General features: G+C 52.0%; 1 protein-coding gene across 1 annotated transcript; it reads right to left on the bottom strand.

Moving 5' to 3' along the window:
• Window positions 1-2,468: 2,468 nt before the first annotated feature.
• PIF1 (PIF1 5'-to-3' DNA helicase) lies at window positions 2,469-12,325 on the bottom strand. Its single transcript, XM_072738790.1, has 12 exons — window positions 9,491-12,325; window positions 8,520-8,652; window positions 8,309-8,434; window positions 8,043-8,196; window positions 7,837-7,951; window positions 7,654-7,760; window positions 5,616-5,755; window positions 5,152-5,258; window positions 4,397-4,484; window positions 4,135-4,280; window positions 3,342-3,533; window positions 2,469-3,159 (listed from the first exon to the last, which is right to left on the bottom strand). Exons 1-12 carry the CDS (start codon window positions 10,046-10,048, stop codon window positions 3,100-3,102), a joined length of 1,926 nt encoding a protein of 641 aa, XP_072594891.1. The 5' UTR covers window positions 10,049-12,325; the 3' UTR covers window positions 2,469-3,099.
• Between the last annotated feature and the right edge of the window lie 7,580 nt (window positions 12,326-19,905).

Genomic DNA, 19,905 nt, shown 5'->3' on the forward strand with positions numbered 1-19,905 from the left:
CGCCCTATTATTTCATTGTTTAGCTTGTTATTTGCTTGCTTGTTTATAATCCATCTCCCTCTATTCACTTGAAGTATCCCAGGGCCATGTCACTCTGGTTTACTACAAGGTCTCCAGTATCTAATCCAGCATCCTGGAATATTAGAGGCTCTCAATAAATATTTATGGAATGAACCCATTAATGCACACACAGGATGAGCAGGAAGTGTCTTTTATCCCAGAATAATAATGATTACTGGATATCTCTTTTGTCCTGCCCATCCTTAACTGTCCACCCCTGTCCTCATTATTCTAAACAGGGTCACGAGGCCTTTGTGCTTCTTTGCCTCAAATCCAGGGGCTGAGATCACACTCTTCTGGCTTTTGCTTCCAGTTCTTTTAGGGGACTGTGCTAGGGGGTAAGGAGAGGCAAAGAAAGGAGGGTCCCCAAGACTAGGGAGGGTTGAGTGATCAGAGGGTATCCCGGGAGCACCACAAGGAGGTGGTGGGGCTCCAGAGGGCAGAGAGGGAGGCCCCTGCAGAAGCTTGACCTCTCCCCAACCCTTACCTTTCCCTGGACCCTGGGTAGAGTTAAGGCCTATGGATGCTTGTCACTGTAGGTATCTGCAGCCACCATGAGGCCATTGACATGAGAGGCCTACTCTTATCAGCCCTACTCCCTGCCTGTGTGACTTTAGGGGTAGGTGAGGAACCCTTGAATCTGACTGAGATGGTGTTTCCCTACATCCCCAGGGATCAGGTTTGAAGTTAGATTACATTACATGCACAAACCCTGGTCCCTCATGCACCTTAATGGCATATTCAGTCTCTTGCTAGGTAGCTGCAGGACCTGCATGGGAGACCAAGCTCAACCAGTCACATCTCTGCACCTTTAGGTGTGGGCTAAGTGAAGCAGGGAGGCAGAAGAGTACAGGACTCTCCCTGATGGCCGTGCTTGTGTCGTCCAGGGGTGGTGACAGGGCTCCTCCCGGGCAGCTGTTCCCAACTCCACTCCTGTCATTAGTTCTAGCCTCCTTGGTTTCCACTTGGATCCTAGCCTGGGTTTCTGGGCTTCACATCTGTTCTTTGAGCTAGCCTTCCATTCCCTTCCTTTCCTGCTTGTTATCTTGAGTCAGGTTCTTCTGTTTTCATCCAAGAACCCCAAATGGGGCAGAGCTGCTAGAAAGCACAAGACAATGCCACCTGTGCTGAACTGGGTAGTCACCAAAATGTGTTAACAGGAAGGAGTGAAAAAAAGCAAGGTGCAACCAGATTGTAAGGCTCTTGAGGTCAGGTCCCTGGTGAGGTCTGCTCACAGCTGGATCTGCAAGGAGGGCTATGTCATACGGGCGGATGGGAAACACTGACTTTCAAATGGCAAACCATTTAAAGGCCTCCATGATTGCCCACTGTTGGGGCGGGGGGGTCACCCTGAATGACTTGGTTTCTCTTAGGAGGTATCTTCTATTTGGGGCAGAGAAAAGGGTTCAAGCTACAGAAAAATAGCTCCTCAAGATCAAGAAGAGTGGTGACAGGAGCGAGACAGGCAGGGGTTGTCCAGGGGTGAGCCTCCAAGCACCCCTCTGAGCCTCCACATCTTGTCTGCCAAAGGAGTGCAGGAACCAGACAATACTGTGCTCTGCAGACATCATGATGATAATCATTAGTGATCATACATGTTAATGACAGCTCCTGAGTTCCTGCCACGTGGCTGGCCTTTCTCCCAACAACCCTACATGAAAGTCAGTTACAACCTGCACTTTATAGATGAGGACACCCCCAGACATGCCTAGAGTCACACAGCCTGTGCTCCACAGGCTGTAGCCCTGCCTCCTCCACGAAGCCCACAGGGAACATCTGAGGCCGCCTAGCCCTTCTAGCACTGAGCTGTCCTATCCATGGTCTCCCCCACTTAACCAGACACCCCTTGAGGACCTGCTCTGTGCTTGGGCCTCAGCTGGCTTTTGGAAGACAAGGATAAGTGCCTTCAAGTACCCAGATTTCATGTCGTCATGCAACTGGCATGGTTTCACTCCTCCTACCATGGTCGATTTTACATTTAAAATATATTTTACTCATAACTAAGGAACCTTAGTTTTAGAGCCCCTAAACAATTTCCACCAGACTTTTTGATCAACAAGCTAGTTTGTTGATCCTGTTCAAGCTGGAGCCCCACCTAGCCAGGCACAAAGTGAGAAAGTTGCAACAGGCCCATTTCCTGCCATGTGGATTCTCTCCTGTGTCCTTGTCTGACCGCTGGGCAACAGTGATTCACCTTGTCATTTCATTGTGAATCATCAATTTTGGGTAACTCAGCTTTCCAAATAACCAGTGATCCTAACAAAAGCTCACATGAGGGCGCCATGAGCTCAGTCATCATGATGTAAGCAAACACCTCTGTGTGCCCTCCTGGGGAGAGGGCCTCAGCAACAGGTGTAGCCAATGCCTAGAGCAGTGATGCCTTCTTAAAGAGAGCAGAAGACTCAACCTGCAGTTGAGTCACAAGTTTATTTGTCTTAAATAAATATAATCTGAGAACATCCACCTCAATACCCCTAAATACTATTTCTTCTCCAAAAAAGCAGCTTAAGATAGAGGCACATGGTTTGCATTGTATTCTCAGGTTAGGCGCAGGAGGGTGTTCGTCCTGGCTTGTGCTAGCCTGGGTCTAGCTGTGACAGTAACCCCAGGTTCCCTTTTCTGTTTGGGGCCTGTACTTGGCCTGAGTCTCCCAGTCCAGGGCTCCTATAGCCTGTTCCTGCTCCTGGAGTACCTGTTTGCACTGCCTCTCGCTTCTGCAGCCCAAAGAGAACAGCATTCACAACTCTGTGGCCCTGGGCCAGCCCTCACAGAGAGCTTTGTTCTAGAATACCAGGTGCTACCACAGGCCCTGTCCCACTGGCCTGGAAAGGCTTACTTCTTTCTCAGGGCAAGGGGAGAAACAGAGGCTCAGCTGGCAAATGGGTAGGAAGTGCTCACCCTTGTACCCTGGCAGAAGGCTGAGAGCCTTAGTGGAGGGAAAAAGAGACACTGGCTATCCTCCCCCAGTTATCCCCCAGGACCCTGGTCCACTAGGGAGGAGGAAGAAGGGGAGACCACTCTTTGTCTTCTTTTTGAGGCTCAAAGATTTGGGTCCTCATTCTCCTGGTCTGAGGCTGCCTCATCATCATCTGGAGACTTCTGGATCAGAGAGGGAGAAACCCAGTCATGGACTCATGCATTTCCCCCAGGGCCACAGCCAGCATCTTCTTCCCTCTTGACCCTGCTCCCAGCAGAGCCAGAGAGGCTCTACACCACAGGCCCTTGGCCTTCCCTCTGTCTAGCTCCCAGGCTTCCCGCACCATCGAGTGACTCCTTCTTACCAGGCTGGGGCCCCTGCCCCTCTGCAGAGTGGCATAGAAGCTCAGTACACGAGGGTCACAGCGAACCACCATGGGATCAAAGTCCAGCACACGCAGGCCCTCCAGGCTGCGGGCCCGGGAGAGGGCCACATAGGCCTGGCCACTGGCAAACACACGCCCCAGAGAGATCTCCACGCAATCCAGGGACATGCCCTGCGGGAATGGAAGGACAGAGCCAAATCCTGAAATCCCTTGCGCACAAGAGCCTGACCCCAGCTATACTGGCCCAGCTACTGCCCCCAGATCTCTTCATCCAGTCCAGAGAGCCTAAAGGCAGAGAGGCAACAACTGGGTGTCTGAGTAGGAGAAGCACCAAGAGACATAGATTGAGGATTAGAGCAGAAGGATGGGGGGTGAAAGCAAAGAGCTCAGGCCTGGGTCAGACAGGCACGGAAATGCGTCCTGGCTCTGCTTCTCTCTCTCTCTGTGACCCTGGACAACTTACCCAACACTCTGAGCTTCAGTTTCCCCTTATGTTCTGACAGGAATGATGATCACATCTATACCTCATACGGTCATTATAAGGGTTAAATGTAACATCCGGTAGTGGCTCAGAAAACAGCAGGAAAGGAGATGACAGAGGAATGCGTACGGGAAGAGATGAGGAAGCAGGATGGGAAATGCACACGAGAAAGATTACTTCTACCGCTAGTCTGGAACTTTCCATCCAGGGCAAGCTCAGCCTCCATAAAGGCCTTAAGAACCCCCTCAAACATGCCCCAGCCCTATCCTGCCCCCTGCCCTGCCTGCTCACCTGGCTCTTGTGGATGGATATTGCCCAGGCCAGCTGAAGGGGCAGCTGCCGCCGGCTGAGGAGCTGGCCTCCAGTGGCCTGCACCGTCCAGCGGTCAGCCTGGATAACTTTGGTGACTCCGCACAGGAACCGCACCTGGGGCAGCCCTGAGGGAGGTGTAGAAAAGCCCACCTTTTGGCCCAGAAGTGAGGAGCAGGCCTCACCCTTCCACCCTAGCCTCGTCCTCACACACACCCTGGGGCCCTGCTCCCTCATCACTTACCTCTCCCCTCCGTCTCAAACCCCACGACCACCCCTCGGGCGCCATTCACCAGGCCCTGGGACACTGCTAGGTTCTTCACCAGCATCACCTGTGAGGGAAAGAGAACATGAGGTGTGGAGAGAGCAGCCTATTCCCATGCTTGGCCTCAGCCCAGCAGTCATTGCAGCAAGTCCAGGAAGTTGGGGGCACTCATGGAGAGGCACTGAGTCCTGACCCGTAACTCTGTCACCGGCTCATGGTGACTCCTGTGACAAGCTGCCTTGTTTTCTCTGCTCTTGGTTCCCCCTAGCATCAAAGGGGAATGACATTGGCTATGTGCCTCAGGAGGGGGTAAGGAGCAATAAGATAACACGCATCACAGGCTCTGACAATGCTCATGTCTGTCATGGGGTATGTGTTTGGGCCAAAATCGTGAGGGACAGCCCCAGGTCCTGTCACCCCTCTTCCAGCCTTGAAGTGCCCCTCAGAACCTGCAGAAAGTCTCCCACGTGGCCCACCCCACATCATAGAAAGAAGCAGGATGCTCTCACACTACACAGAAGCGGACACGGAGCTCCAGCAAGAGGAAGGGGCTTGATCAAAGCACTGTTGCTGGTGCCCCAGACCGAACACGATGAGGGCAACAGGAGGCTGCAGGCAGGAAGATGAGTGGGAGCAGGATGGAGGGAGTTCACTGGGGTCACAGCCGGGCCCTCTGGCTATGGAGCTGCCTGGGCAGAGGTGCAAGGACCAGGGAGGCTCTGCTTCTCACGCACCTGGGCCCCTAGCTTAAGTTGAAGGATCTGGCTAACAGGACACTGGGCATCCAGGGTCCGGGCTTGCTTGGGGTCACTGTCCATGGCCTTAAAGCTGTGTACCTCACCTAGGAAAAAAGAGTTGGGCCAACAGATTACAAGTCTCTGATTTGTGGCTCAGTTAACAAAAACATATATTATACCAAGTGTAGAGGACAGTAGTGGGGACAGCTCAGGCAAGCTGGCACTTTGGAATCAGGGGCCTGGGTTCAAGTTTTACTTCCAGCATTTACTGGCTCAGTGATCTTGATGCATTCAAGGTCATGCCTTTCAAGGTCACAGTTACATCTGCAAATGCAAGGGCCTTTATAGCCAGAGGTTGGGGGCCTAAGTATGCAAATAACCCCCAGGTGGGGGGTGGGGGACCCACACCAGCCTGAGGGCCCCTCCCAGCTGGTCTTGCCCAGCCCTGGCTCCCTGCTCACCTGGCAGTTCCTGCAGTCGCCTCTCATTGGTGAGGGCCACGTCATCCTGGTGAGTGCAGAGCCTTGTGGCCACAATCCCATCTCGCCCCACCTTGTGGGAGGCTGTGGCCTGGAGCTGGCGGGTCACTTCATCTGAGCACCTGTAGGGGCTGGGCTGTCAGGGCAGGGCCCACCTGAACACCAGGGAAGGTGGGGCACAAGGCTGATATGGCTCAAGCAGTAGGCCATGGGTCAGACTTGAGGATTAGAAAGGGGCACCAGGGCAAAGTGTGCTGGCCCCCCAAGCAGGCCAACTTGCCTTTCCCTACTTGGACCCCAGACATGGGGAGCGATCATGGGCAGGCACCCTTCCCTATAAATAGCCCCAAGTAAGAGCTAGCCACTCTCCCACCCTGGTGCTCCTGAGGAAGTTGGATATGATGAGTGAGCACAGGTCAGAGGTTTAGAGGACCTAAACAAGGCACTGATGTTGACACCCTGTCATACTGGTAGCCTATAATCAGGTCGGCCTCCAGGCTGCAATCTTCTAGCCTCTTGCTTGCTGCCTTGGAGGCAAAAAATCTAGCCTGTGTTTCTTTTCTTTCTTCCTTTCTTTCTTTTTAAAGTATACGTCTTTATTTATTTATTTAATTATATAACTTTTATTAATTTATAATTATAAAATTATATAATTATAATTGTAAGTTATATGTTGTATAAATATATTTGTTTATTATACATGAATGTAGATATAAATATAGAAATACAATAAATATAAAATTTTAATATTTTAGAATTATTTTTAAATTTTAAATTAAAATTATTTTTAAATATTTTACCCACATTCCCAGTGAAGAAAATTAAAATTATTTTTAAATATTTTAAATTAAAACTTTAAATTTTAAATATAAAATTTATAAAAATAAATTTTATTTATTTTATTTAATTAATTATTTAAGTAATCTCTATACCCAACAATGGGGCTCAAACTCTCTACTCCAAGATCAAGACTGGCAAGTTCCCCCAACTGAGCCAGCCAGGTGCCCATAGCTTGTGTCTCTATCCCAAGCCTTCTTCCACTTGGGAGAAGCCTGGGTACCCCAGCAAATCACTGGGGAGGAGGGGGAGCAACTTAGGAACTCCATCTCACTGCTCTGCCACTTGGTGTCCCTCTTGTTCCCCACATTGGCTGGTGTGTGCTGTGCACCTTCCTACCTGCCTCATATGTCGGTGAGAGGGGTCCCTAAGCAGAAAAAGCCCCTCACTACCACCATCTCCTCCCCTCATTCTGTCTCTATCTGGTTTTCATTTTTTTTCTTTCTTTTTTTTTTTTTTTTTTTTTTATTTATGATAGTCACACAGAGAAAGAGAGAGAGGCAGAGACACAGGCAGAGGGAGAAGCAGGCTCCATGCACTGGGAGCCCGACGTGGGATTCGATCCCGGGTCTCCAGGATCGTGCCCTGGGCCAAAGGCAGGCGCTTAACTGCTGCGTCACCCAGGGATCCCCTCTATCTGGTTTTCAAGGCCCCCGCCCTGGCTCATGGCTTCTGCCTTCCTGGCTTCCTGCCTCCTCCCACATTAGAGTTAGTCCTGGCATTTCCACCTTTCCTCTTAGCTGGGACGTAATAGGATCATGTCTGTGACCTCTCTTCTTCACCAGGTGACCCCACAGGATCTACTAATGGAAGGGACTTGGGCTTTTAAGTCAGGCCAGGTTCAAGTCCCGGCCCAGTCCACTTACTGGCTGGAACTTTGGGCAAATCACTTCACCTCTTTGAAGCCACCCCATTTCTGCATCTGTGAAATAGGAGGATTAACATCTCTCATTTCTTCTTCTGTACCCAGGTGCCCATGCTTCCCTAACACCTACTCTGTGCCAGGGCCTGTGCTGGGTGCTAGGGACCCAATCTTGGAGGAGGCAGGATCCCAGTACTCAGAGAGTGACCATATTCTATGGGGCCATGAAGCACTTTTCCCCTTCTCCGGGTCCTTGCGCTCCTTTGTGACCCATGCTTGACTCCTCATCCCATGGTCCCTTCTCTGTTCACCACAGCCCACCTTCCCAGTCTGACAGCCTGTAGCAGAGAGATGAAGGTCTGGTCTGCCTGCCTCCACACCTCAGTCAGCTCCAGGGTCACTGGGACACACCTTTTCCAGCTCTTGGCCTGGTGGGGACAAGGTAGGAGTTTCAGGGAGAAGAGCAGACACTTATGGGGGGCAGGGCCAGGGGGTCAGTGATACCTGAAAGCAGAACTTTGGGGGCTGGGAGCCCTTGGTTACAGGTGGTAGCTGCAGGAAGTCCCCACAGATGATGAGCTGGATCCCTCCAAATGGCTTGTTCTGCTGCCGGACAGTTCTAGAGAGGAGCATGGGGTACTTTAGGAGCTGGGGTAGGCAGGTTCCATATGAAGAACCACCAGAACACAGTCCTTACTGCATATACTGACCTGGCCACAGCTTCCAGCTTGTCAAACAGGTCCGCCTCCACCATGGAGATCTCATCAATGACTAGCCGCTGGCAGTTTAGCCAGCCCTGCTTCACAGCTGGCCGCTGGGCCAGGGCCACACACTGCGCCAGGGGAGCCTGGCCTGAGCCAATGCCTGTAAGTGACACTTCAGCCTGAGACCTTCGCCCTGTCCCAACCCTGACCCTCCCCTTCCTTCTCAAAGGCCGGGTTTGCTTTCAGCTCAAGCTCCAGAAGTCCCCACTTACCTGCAAAGGCGTGGAGGGTGGTACCCCCAATGTGGCAGGCTGCCACCCCAGTGCTGGCAGTAGCCACAGTACCTGTGGGAGGCAGTGAGCCCAGGATACGCTTCAGCAGATAAGATTTCCCTGTCCCTGGGCAGAGGGTAAAGTCAGGGCCACCTGCTCCTCCATCCTACCCCATCAGCGTTCCCCAACCCCTGCCCCTGCCCCCAATTACCCGCACTCCCAGTGAAGAAGACGCTCTGGCCTTTCAGGGCAACCCTCAGCACAGCAGCCTGTTCCTCAGAAAGCTGTGGTTTGGTGGGGGGCAAGCTCAGCCTCTTCACAGGCAAGGGCCACCTTGGGGCTTCCTGTGGGGGCACAGGACTGTCTTAGGGCTTCCTACCACCCCTTAGGCATTTCCTCTCCCTTCTTAGCCTGGGTGCCATGCTAGGCCTACTCTGTGCCTCTGTGGTTTCACTCCTTGAAGCCCTTGCACAGCTTTGGCTCCCCTGGAGATCTTACCAGTTACTCGGGGTCAGGTCTCTCCTTGAGGAATAGATCATAGCCAGGTCTCCACTGATCCCTGGTACCCACACTATGTGGGTCTGGATCCTCCATCAGCTCCCTCTCCTGGTCCCCCTAGATCTCCTGGCTCTCTCACAGGTCCTTCCTCCTCACTTCTCTTTCTGTCACAAACCCGTGTCTCTCACAGCAAAAACCTGCCTGGTCAGGGTCCTTTCTTGCTCCATTTCCATCTTCTCCCCAGCTTAGTCTCAACCCCCTGTGGTCTGTGATCCACCTGCCCCAGTTCACAAACACCGTCAAACCTACCAGACTCTGTCCCCAACTGCTCAGACCTGTTGGCTGCCCCTGACACTGCAGATCACTTCTTTCCAAAAGCTCCTCTCCTTCTCCAGACCAACAGTCTCCTACTTTTACTTCTAAAATCACCTTTCTGGCCTCCTTCTCTACTTTCTCTTTTCATACGACCCGAGCCCTCGTTTCCTATTCTAGCTTGCACTCATGAGAAGCCCATCCCTGTCATACTCAGGTGTCCGATGGGCATCTCCCCAGACAACCTGCAACCCCTCCCATACTGCCACCCCACCCCCTACCCCCGCCCCACACTTGGGCCTCCTTGGTCTCTTCCATCTCAGCGTCCCCCCCACCCCACCCCCCGCCGCGTCCCCGGTTTCCCATCCTCACGGTGCTGGGCTGGGCTCCCGCGCAGGGTTGCAAGGGCCGCTTCACGGGCGTGGCGTGCGGGTCCCGGGTGGCCACCGCGCGCCGCAGCTCCTCGGGCCGCACGGGGCTGATGGTGACGAAGTCGCGGGGCCGCGGGCCAAGCAGCTGTGAACGGGCGGAGGGCGGCGCGGGCCCCGGGGCCGCGGCCAGCTTGAGGCGCAGCGTGCGCAGGAAGCGTCGCAGGCGGTCGGGCGGGCAGTCGGAGAGCAGCAGCTGCACGGCGCCCGCCCCGGGAGCGCCGGCGCCCGGGAGCCGCAGCGTGCTGCGTCCGGCCGCCGCGAAGCGCGTGAAGAGGCGCGCGGCCCGCAGAGGGAAGCAGCGCGGCGGGCCCGGGGGCCCGGGCGCCCGCAGCCGCAGCAGCAGCTCGCGGCGCTCGTTCCGCCCCAGGCTCAGCTCGGCCGTGCGCAGGGCCTGGCGCCTTCGCGGCTGCCCGCCCGGGCTCAGCTCCTCCACCGCCACGCGGCACCGCAGCTCCGCGTCCTCGAACTCCGCCGGCGCCGCCGGGGTGCCCGACGGCATGGCCACAGCCTCCGCAGATCCGCACAAGGCCCGGGGCGCAGGGGTCACGACTCGGTGCGCACGACGGGGAGCCCAGCCGGGGCCGCAGAGGCGGTCACCGGTAACACAGAGGTCACGGCGACGGTAAGGGGGACCTGCGCACAACCGAAATTCCTGCCCTACACCGGAATTACCAGAGCGGTGGATGAGCTGCGCCAAAGCACCCAGGAACGGGGAGCCTCGGCTGCCCCCCTACGCCGCGGAAGCGGGGTCCTGAACAAAAGGGAAGCCTGCTTCCAAGAAGCAGGGCGGGCGAGGGGGTGCTCAGAGTCCGAGGAAGCAGGGGAAGGTCAAGCGGAGAGACGCGAAGGGGACCTTGTCTTCCGGATACCTTCAGTGGGTTAAAAAAAAATTTTTTTTTAATCTTAAAGATTGTATTGATTTACTTGACAGCGCACAAGCAGGGGGATCAGCAAGGAGCGGCAGGGGGAGCCTGATGCGGGGCTCAATCCCAGGACCCGGGGATCATGACCGGAGGTGAAGGCGGACGCTCAACCAGCTGCGCCACCCAGGCGCCCCCCTTCCGTGGTTTATATGCAGCCAGGGCAATCTCCCCATTCCCCCCGTACAAGTGAGAACAGACTAGGAGAAGCTCCAAAGGCTGGTAGGAGGCAGGGTTGGTGTGATTCCCAAGCCCTGACTCTTCCCATCTCCAAGGCGGGCACTGGGTGGAGAAATCGCGGGGGACCCTGGCGCTCGGGAATCCCTGTTTCCTCCGTCTGACCCACTCGTCTGCACCCTCCCGGCAGGGACCCTTTGGAAAATCAGACTGTCGCCCACCTCTGGGATCGCGCGGCCACTCAACTTGCACCGGCCCTCGGGCGAACACGCAGGACACAGCCGGCCAGCCGGTGCAGCTCCAGCACTGGGAACTTTCAAATACTAGTGGTAGAAAATCACCCTATTACCGGCCGGATCTTTAAACACCCAGCCAATCCGAGACAGGGGCGTGACGACGGGCGTGTCTTTCGACGAGTTCAAACTCCTAGAGCTTGGGCTGTACCAATGGCACCCGGGTGGAAGGAGGCTTGTGGTGGGCGAGGGTACCGAATCTCGTGCACCAGTGGGAGAGGGGGGAAGGGGCGGGGTGCCATGTCACCCAGTGACACGGGGTGTCGTGTCACCCAGTGCGGCTCGAAAGTTTGCTTTTAGAGCCGTGCCTCCAACACACTTTTTCTCCTCTCTAGCTCTCACACTGCGGCCGAACTTGGCCTTTGGGAAGAGCTGCTTCTGATCCCTCCCACTGGTGTTTACTTTCACTTAGCGGTTGCCCACTCCTGGACCCACCACCCCGAGGCCTGCCGCTTCCGTTGCCTAGCCCCCCCCCACCCCCCACCCCATCTCCGCTACTCTTTCCGCCCTTCTGTGCCTCTGTGATGGTCATTTTATTTTAGCCTTGTGTCTCCCACTCAGCTGAGACCCATGGGTGAGGAATTCCAAGACCTGGGCCAGGTGCTCAGGGAGTACAAAGGAAGCCCAGAGAATTCATATTGCGCTGGATGCCTGGGTAATTTATTTTTAATTATCTTTCCTCTCCCCCACCCCCCTTGAAGCTTGGAATTACATAGGTGGAAGGGCTCTTACAGGTGAATCACCCTCCTCATTTACTGGATTGCCCTCATTTTTCAAATGAGGAAACCAAGGCTCCAACGGATTTTACCAAAGTCACATAGCTTGCAGACAGCAAAACAAAGCCTTGAACCCAAGTCCAACCTGGTGTGAACATCTGCTGTTTTACTGCCCCACACTGCTCCCAGGTGACTAGTCTAACTTCATGAAGGGAATCCAGGCCGGCAGTGGAACCTCAGCGCCTGACTGCCTCTGCAGTGCCCCAGCCCTGCCAGTTAGATGTTACTTACTCTAAGCGAGTTTCCTTAATGTCTCAAGCCTTTGTTTCCTCATATATATACAATGGTGAGAGATGAAAATATGATTGCATAATTGTGACCATACTAAAAACCACTGAATCATGTGCTTTAAATGGGTAAAACTGTATGGTACATAAATTATATCTCGGGGGGCTTCTGAGTGGCTCCATCCTTTAAGGGTCTGCCTTCAGCTGAAGTTATAATTCCAGGATCCTGGGATCAAGCCATGCATTGGGCTCCCTGCTCAGTGGGGAGCCTGCTTCTCCCTCTTCCTGCTGCTCCCCCTGCTTGTGCGCTCTCTTTCTCTGTCAAATGAATAAAAAAAAAATTTTTTTAAATGTATCTCAATAAAACTTATGAAAAAAATCAGGAGAAATACTGTTCCTCTTCGGTGCTGTCTTGGCATATGAATACCCAGTAGCATAGGGAAATTTTCAACATCACTGTGGCAGGCAGAATAATGATGTCCCTAACCCTCATAATCCCCAGAATTTACGAATATGTTACCTTGCGTGGCAAAAGTGATTTTGCAGATGTGATAAATTAAGGATCTTGAGGTGGAAAGATTATCCTGGATTGTTTGGGTGGGCCCAGTAGAATCACAAGGGTTCTTATAAAGGAAAGGGAGGCAGGAGAGCCAGCAAAGGAGATGTCATAAAGAAGCAGAGGTATGGGATGCCGGTGGCTCAGTGGTTGAGCATCTGCCTTTGCCTCAGGGCGTGATCCTGCAGCTCTGGGATGGAGTCCTGCATCGGCCTTCCTGCAGGGAGCCTGCTTCTCCCTCTGCCCGTATCTCTGCCTCTCTCTGTGTGTTTTTCTCATGAATAAAGAAATAAAATCTTAAAAAAAAAAAAAAACCCCACACACACAAAAAAAAGCAGAGGTGTGTGTGAGAAACAGAAAGATTTGAAGATGTTACTACTGGCTTTGATGATTGAAAGAAAAGAGCCATGACTCAAGCCATAGAATTTGTGGTAATTTCTTAGAGCAGCAATAGCACCAAGAAACTAGTACAGTCACACAGCCAGAAAGTGAAGAACTGGGATTATGAACCCAGGCCTGTTTCCAAAGCCCCTCTGTTCTCTCTTCCCACTACCCTTTGCTTATAATGGGCCCAGCACCATGACAAACAGCCTGCTGCCTTCCCCTTTCCCTCTGTGGAGTACCCCAGACTGCCCCTGGAGAAGGCACCGACACTTCCACATGGATTTTTTCACCAACATTTTTTTTCTTTTGACTTTCAAACTTAAAAAAAATTCAATATATGTAACATAATTTACCATTTTAACTATTTTTAAGTGTATAACTCATTGCCATCAAGTACTTTCAAATGTTGCATAACAATCATCACTATTTCCAGAAAATGTTCATCATCCCAAACTGTATTTGTCCCCATTAGACAATATCTTCCCATTCTTTCTCCTCGCAGCCCTTGGTAACCCCAACATTTTATTCTGAAAATATTCCAACATATACAGAAAGGTTGAAAGAATTTTGCGGTGAACACCCATATGCCCAACACCAAGATTCTACAATTAGTATTTTGTTGTATTCATCACATGTCTAGTCATCTGTCCATCTCAACATTCATGAATCCATCTGCTAATGCATTCTAAAGTTGCAGACAACAGGACACTTCACATCTAAACATTTCAACATTGTTAACTAACATTAGTTTATGCTTTTTTCCCCCTTAAATAGGCTCCATGCCCAAACATGGGGCCTGAACTCATGACCCTGAGGTCAAGAATTTCATGCTCTACCGACTGAGCCAGCCAGGCACCCCTATGCTTATCTATTTATTTATTTTTAAACTTTTTTTTTTTATTAGAGAGAGAGGATGAGAGTGGGGGGAGGGGCAAAGAGAGAGGGACAAGGAGACTCCCACTCTGGGGAACCTGATGTGGGGCTCAATCCCAGACCCTGAGATCATGACCTGAGCCAAAGTCAGATGCTTAAACCAACTGAGCCAGTCAGTTGAAAAAAAAGCCCCTATGCTTTTCTTTTTTATGCTTATCTTAAAAAAAAAAAAAACAAAAAAAACATTTATTTATTCATGAGACAGGGGGGCGGGGGGCGCAGAGACACAGGCAGAGGGAGAAGCAGGCTCCATGCAGGGAACTTTATGTGGGACTCGATCCCGGGTCTCCAGGATCATGCTCTGGGCTGTAGGCAGCACTAAACCGCTGAGCCACCCAGGCTACCCTTTAATTTTAAAAAAGAATTATTTAGGAGAGCAAGCACACGAGCAGAGGGAGTAGCGGTGAGAGGGGGGGCAAGCTCCCAGCTGAGCAGGGACCTGGACATAGGACTCGATCTCAGGACCCTGGGATCATGACCTGACCTGAAGGCAGAGGCTTAACCAACTGAGCCACCCAAATGCCCCTATGCTTTAATTTTGTTTTTTAAATAAATACCTCAGTGAGAAATTACTGGGTCATCGAGGGGTGGCACAGTCAAGGCTCGGACTCTCGGTTCCCGCTCAGGTCGTGATCTCAGGGTGGTGGGATGGAGCCCCAAGCCTGGCCCCATGCTCAGCACGAATCTGCTTAAGTTTCTCTCTTCCTCTCCCTCTGCCCCTCACCCCTGCGCGCTCTCTCTCTAAAATAAAAAAAATCTTTAAAAGAATGCTGGGTCATCGAATAGGTGTACATTTAGTTATGAAACTGCCAGAGGTTTTTCCCAAGTGGTGAGTTTGTAGGAGTAGCAACGACGAGTCCTTGTAGGGAAACGAATCGAACGAGTAACCGGGAGGCAGCTTAGCAGCTGGTGAACGGTGCTCAGGCCCCGCCCCCTCCCCTTCCCGGCGCCGCGGGCCGGACAGTCGGATCCTGATTGGTCCGTGGGGAGGGGGGCGGAGCCAGGGGATTTCGCGTCGAGGGCCGGACTTCCTCCCCCCCCCCGCCCCCCGCCTTTGGCAGCCCGGGCGTCGGCGTCCTCCGCGCTGGGCTCCCTGCAGCGGGAGCCGGAGCGATTCGAGAAGCAGCGCAGCGCTGCTCCCGGGTCTCTCGCCTAACCCCAACCCTGGTTCTAATTTAACGCAAACTCTCCGGAAGAACGAGTTTTCGTCTTTATGAAATTTCCTCAAGAACTCTTTGCATACGTCTCATGCGCTCTCTTTCACAGGCGGCCTCAGTTTTGGTCGCCTCATTAATAAAAATCAACAGTGACATTGATAGCACAGGACTGGGCGGTTTACAGACTGTGTTCTCCTCTGTCATCTCCTCTGATATTTAAAAGAGCCTTTACAGCCCTAAGCTTACAGGGACAGTGTTGTAGAGAGGCTGAAAGGGTGTCACCTGGGATGGCTTCATCACCCGGTAGCTGACATTTCATTGGACCTCTGGTGCAGGTGACCCTCCCTCCTTGAAATCTTCCTTTCTCTTTCCACAACACACTCCCCTTGTTTATTGGCTATTTATATTTATTGGCTGCTTCATCTAGGTCTCCTTGGCTAACTCATTTTCCCCACCCAGACCTCTCAAGGTGGGAGGACTTTTTTTTTTCCTCCTATCTTTTCCAATCCCATGGCTTGATTATCAGCTGCATGCTGATTCCCAATATTATATCTCTAGCCAGCTGTTCTCCCCTGAACTCCAGACTCTGTCTCCATATGTCCTCCTGCTATCACCACACAGATGCATAGCTGGCATGTCAAACTCATTTTCTCAAGAACAGCTTTTAATCTCCTTCTCCAGCACCATATAAACCTGTTTTTCTCCTGTCTTCATCTCAGTAAATGCACCACCTTTTTTCGCTCAAGTTAAAAACCCACATCATATCCTTGGTTCCTTCTTTACTTACCACATCTAATCCACCATTGAAATTTGTTGTTTCTGCCTCTAAAATGTATCGGGGTCCTTTTTGTTGTTGTTGTTTTTAAAGATTTTATTTATTTATTCACGAGAAACAGAGAGGCAGAGACAAAGACAGAGGGAGAAGTAGGCTCCATGCAGGGAGCCGGATGTGGGATTTGATCCCTGGTCTCCAGGATCATGCCCTGGGCGGAAGGCAGGCACTAAACCCACTGAGCCACCCAGGCTGCCCTCTAAAATGTATTTTGGATCTATTCCCTCCATCCCCACTCCACACCCTAGAGCTAGCAGCCTGTCTTCTCATCCTGGATTCCAGCAGTAAGTCTCCTAATGTCACTGGCTTCCTAGCTTCCACTCTAATCCCCCACAATTCAATCCTTTCTCCAAATAGCAGCAGATGGGATCTCCTCAAACATATAAACACATTTTGCTACTTTTAAGCCCTGGATGCCTCTCTAGGCAATTCCTCTTGGAATAAAATCTGTGGTCCTTATCACAGCCTGAGACCTCCCTTCCTTCCACTGTGAATTTAAGTCTACCACTTTCTTTCTTACTCACCGTGTCTGGCACACTAGCCTCCTTGGTGCTCCTTGAACACTCATAAGCCCATTTCTATGCCCAGGTCTTTGCACTAGTATTTTCCTCTGCATGAAATACCTTCCCCCAGGATGCCTGGTTGGCTCAGTCTGGAGAGCATGCGTCTCTTGATCTAGGGGTGGTGAGTTTGAGCCTGAAGTTGGGGGTAGAGTTTACTTTAAAATAGGTAAATAAGAATAGCTGTTTTAAAGGGGGAGAAAAAAAAAGAAATGCCTTCCACCTCACTCTTTTTGTGGCTCTGTCTCGTCTTTCAGGTCTCAGCTGAAATATCCATGTATTTACATATATTGTGAAATGATTACCACCGTAGGTTTAATTAACACCCACCATCTCATATAGACCCAATAAAAACAAAAGAAAACAAATTTCTCCCTGTGATGAGAACTCTTAGGATCTACTCTCTTAATATCTTCTCTATATACCATAAAAGCGGTACTAACTATAGTTATCATTGTTGTACATTATATGCTAGTACTTATTTACCGTATAGCTGGAAGTTTGTACCTTTTAACTACTTTCCCCAACCTCCCTTCTCCCATCCCACCATTACTGTCTCTTGAATCTATATCTGCCCCTACAATCCTCATAACCACTGGCCTGGTTCAGGCTCCATCACCTCCAACCTAGATTTTCTGTAACAACTTCCCACCCAGGGGGCTGCCCCGTCTCTAGTGCTCTTGTCACCATTCTTCACACAGCAGTCATGAAAATGAGGTTTTAAAATAAAAATCGTGTCCACCCTGCTTTGATGCTTCAATGGCCCCCTGCTACTTGCAGGAAGAATTTTACATACCTGAGGTCAGCATTCAAGGTCCATAGTGCTCTAGCTTCTGCGGGCTCCTGGGTAGTACCTTTCTGAGCCTCTCCTGCCTCCCCACCCACCCCCGCTACACACGACTGCACAAATGTGCCTACAGTTCCCCTAGCAAGTCACGCTGTTCTATCAGTTCTGCTTTTGTGAGATGTCCATCCTAATGGAATACAACTCAGTCACTCCAGCCCTTCTTGTGAGGAGCTCTCACCACACGCTGTACACTCATCAGAGCCCTTCTAAAGACTTGTCCGCCTTCCTACTGGCTCTGCAGCCCTCCAAGGCAGGGCCTGGATCCTATGTGCCTGCTCATATAATGCTGCCAAAACATTTAGTAGAGACCACAGCATCTGGAGTCAGGTGAGGTTTGATTCCCTGCACTACCTCTCACCAATCAAGGGACCTGAAACAGGTCTAAGCCTTGGATTCAAGATCTGTTCAATGAAGATAACAATAGTATCTATCTCATGGGTCATTTATCCACTTTTGTGAAGTATTTTATTTTATTTTATTTTATTTTATTTTATTTTATTTTATTTATTCATGAGAGACACAGATTGAGAGGAGAGACAGAGACATAGGCAGAGGGAGAAGCAGGCTCCTCGCAGGGAGCCCGATGCAGGACTCGATCCTGGATCCGGGGACCACGACCTGAGCCAAAGGCAGGCGCCCAACCGCTGAGCCACCCAGGCGTCCCACTTTTGTGAAGTTTAAATGAGATACATGTGAGGAGTTTAGTACAGTGAACAGATGACAGAGGCTCCCTAAATTCTTTTGAGTGAATAGATAAATGCCAGGATAAAGTATTGGAAGGCACCCAACTTCAAAGGCCCTCAATAAGTTTTGTTGATTAAGTGATGTACATGCAAGACAGACTCCATCACCTCCACAACAAATGTTCAATGACTTCCCATTGCTCCAAGGTTAAAATATAGTCCTCTCAACAAAGCCCTCAAGGCCCTGTCTACACTGAACTCTACTTCTCCAGCCTGGCTGCCCTACACTCACACTACTGTTTCATGCCTCTTTGTCATGGCTCATACTCTCCCCTCTGCCTACAATGCCTGTCTTGCCCCTTTGTCCTGGTTTTGGTGCTTTTCCTATGTACATTTACTTCACATTTAATATATGGTTTTCTCATCTGTTTACATGCCTTTCTCTTCTGATAGAGGACAGGGACTCTGGGCCTTGCCATTATCTTTCAGCCATTAGTGTAAAGCCTGACAAACAATTAAGGCGAATAAAATATTTGTGTTGGATGAATGCATGTAGTGTGGAGGCAACAACTAGAGGGCTGGCATGGGCTGGATGGGGAAACTGATGCCAAAGTGGCTATCAGTGGCTTATTCTCAAAAGTGGTGGAACTTGCTGGATATGAAAACTGACCTTACCCCACCCCAACCATGAGCTGCTTCTGTGCCACAACATGAATTCCTCAGGATCTTTGGTCTCCTGTAGATGGAATCTGACTTTCCAGATAAAGGATCTTCTGAGTCCTCAGGCATGAGGTGCCCAGCTCTGGACAGGGAGTAAACCACCAGGGATAAACCACATTGAAGGAATAAAACCTTGTGGTAGCTGCAAGAGGTTGCCACATACATTGACTTTCTCAGATCCCTAGGCTGGATTTTCCTCATCCTTTAAGATGAAGGAACCCAGGCCCAGGCATAAAGAAAAAGTATGCTCCTATCTTCCTCCCCCTTGGGCCAAGGCTACCCTTTTCCATGTAGGGCTGTAAGTGGCTTGGGGACCTGAGGGCTAGTAGAAGGCAATGAAAGGGGAACTTGGTCAACTGTGCAGCTGCTGCTATAGCAGCCAGAGCCAAAGGAGGTCACCATTGATCCCACTTACACTTCTTTCTGCTGAAGCAAGCTTGGGTAGAGTTGGCTAGGCGCGCAGAGGGAAGGGTTGGGGTGGGCAGGAATGGTGCTGGAGGCTGGGATGTAGCCACTTCCTCTCTCTGGGCCTCTGTTTCTCCAAGTGTAAAATGAAGGCGCACGGTGTAACACTCACCCCCAGCAAGACTGTTGAGGCTGGAGGATCACCGCTGGATGGGGATGGGAGGTGAAGGGTGACCCTCCGATATAGGAACCAGGGAGAACAGCTCTGAACAATGTCCAACGAGAGCAAGACAACACTGCATTTTGGGACCCCCGGAGAAGCAGCGGTAGACCGCCCCGCCCCCCCCCAAGGGACCTCGGAAGTCCAGACTCCCAGCCCCAAGTCTTCCCGTTACCCAACTCTCGGGACCAGACGCGAGGTCCAGGCCCGGCCCTTCGAGGAGGTTCCTGGAAGAGGAGGACCAGGTCGTCGCCACTGCCCCGACGTCGGGGAAGAAAGAGGAGGAGCCTCTTGGTGCCCCCATCTCTGGGCCGCCCAGGACTGCGCGGGCTAGTCGGGCAACCTCAGCCCTCCAGGGTCTGCAAACCTCAAAGGCGCAAGCTGCCGGCGCCTCCGGCGCTCGCCGGTCCTGCCGCACCCGGGCCCGCCCCCGGGCCCCGCCCGCGTCCCTCTCGTCCGCCTCTGGCCGGAAGCCCCCTCCCCCTCCCTCCGCCCTGTCCCCGCACCCTCTGTCTCCTCCCAGTCCCTCTCCCCCGGCGGGTCGGGGAAACCTCTCTCCGCCCCGTCCCTCCCCCTTCCTCCGTGCGGGCTCCTGGGTCCAGTCCCCAAACCCACGCCCGGCCCCGCCCCGCCCCCGCAGGCCCCGCCCCTCGTTTCCCGCCCGGG

This window comes from Vulpes vulpes, chromosome 15 (genome assembly GCF_048418805.1).
Source record: "Vulpes vulpes isolate BD-2025 chromosome 15, VulVul3, whole genome shotgun sequence".
NCBI lineage: Eukaryota > Metazoa > Chordata > Mammalia > Carnivora > Canidae > Vulpes > Vulpes vulpes.

Coding starts and splice junctions, on each gene's coding strand:
- PIF1 (XM_072738790.1), bottom strand. CDS start 10,048: ATGCCGTCGGGCACCCCGGCGGCGCCGGCGGAGTTCGAGGACGCGGAG. Junction 8,197..8,308: donor CACCCTCCACGCCTTTGCAG/GTAAGTGGGGAC, acceptor TGTCACTTACAG/GCATTGGCTCAGGCCAGGCT. Junction 3,534..4,134: donor TATCCATCCACAAGAGCCAG/GTGAGCAGGCAG, acceptor CCATTCCCGCAG/GGCATGTCCCTGGATTGCGT.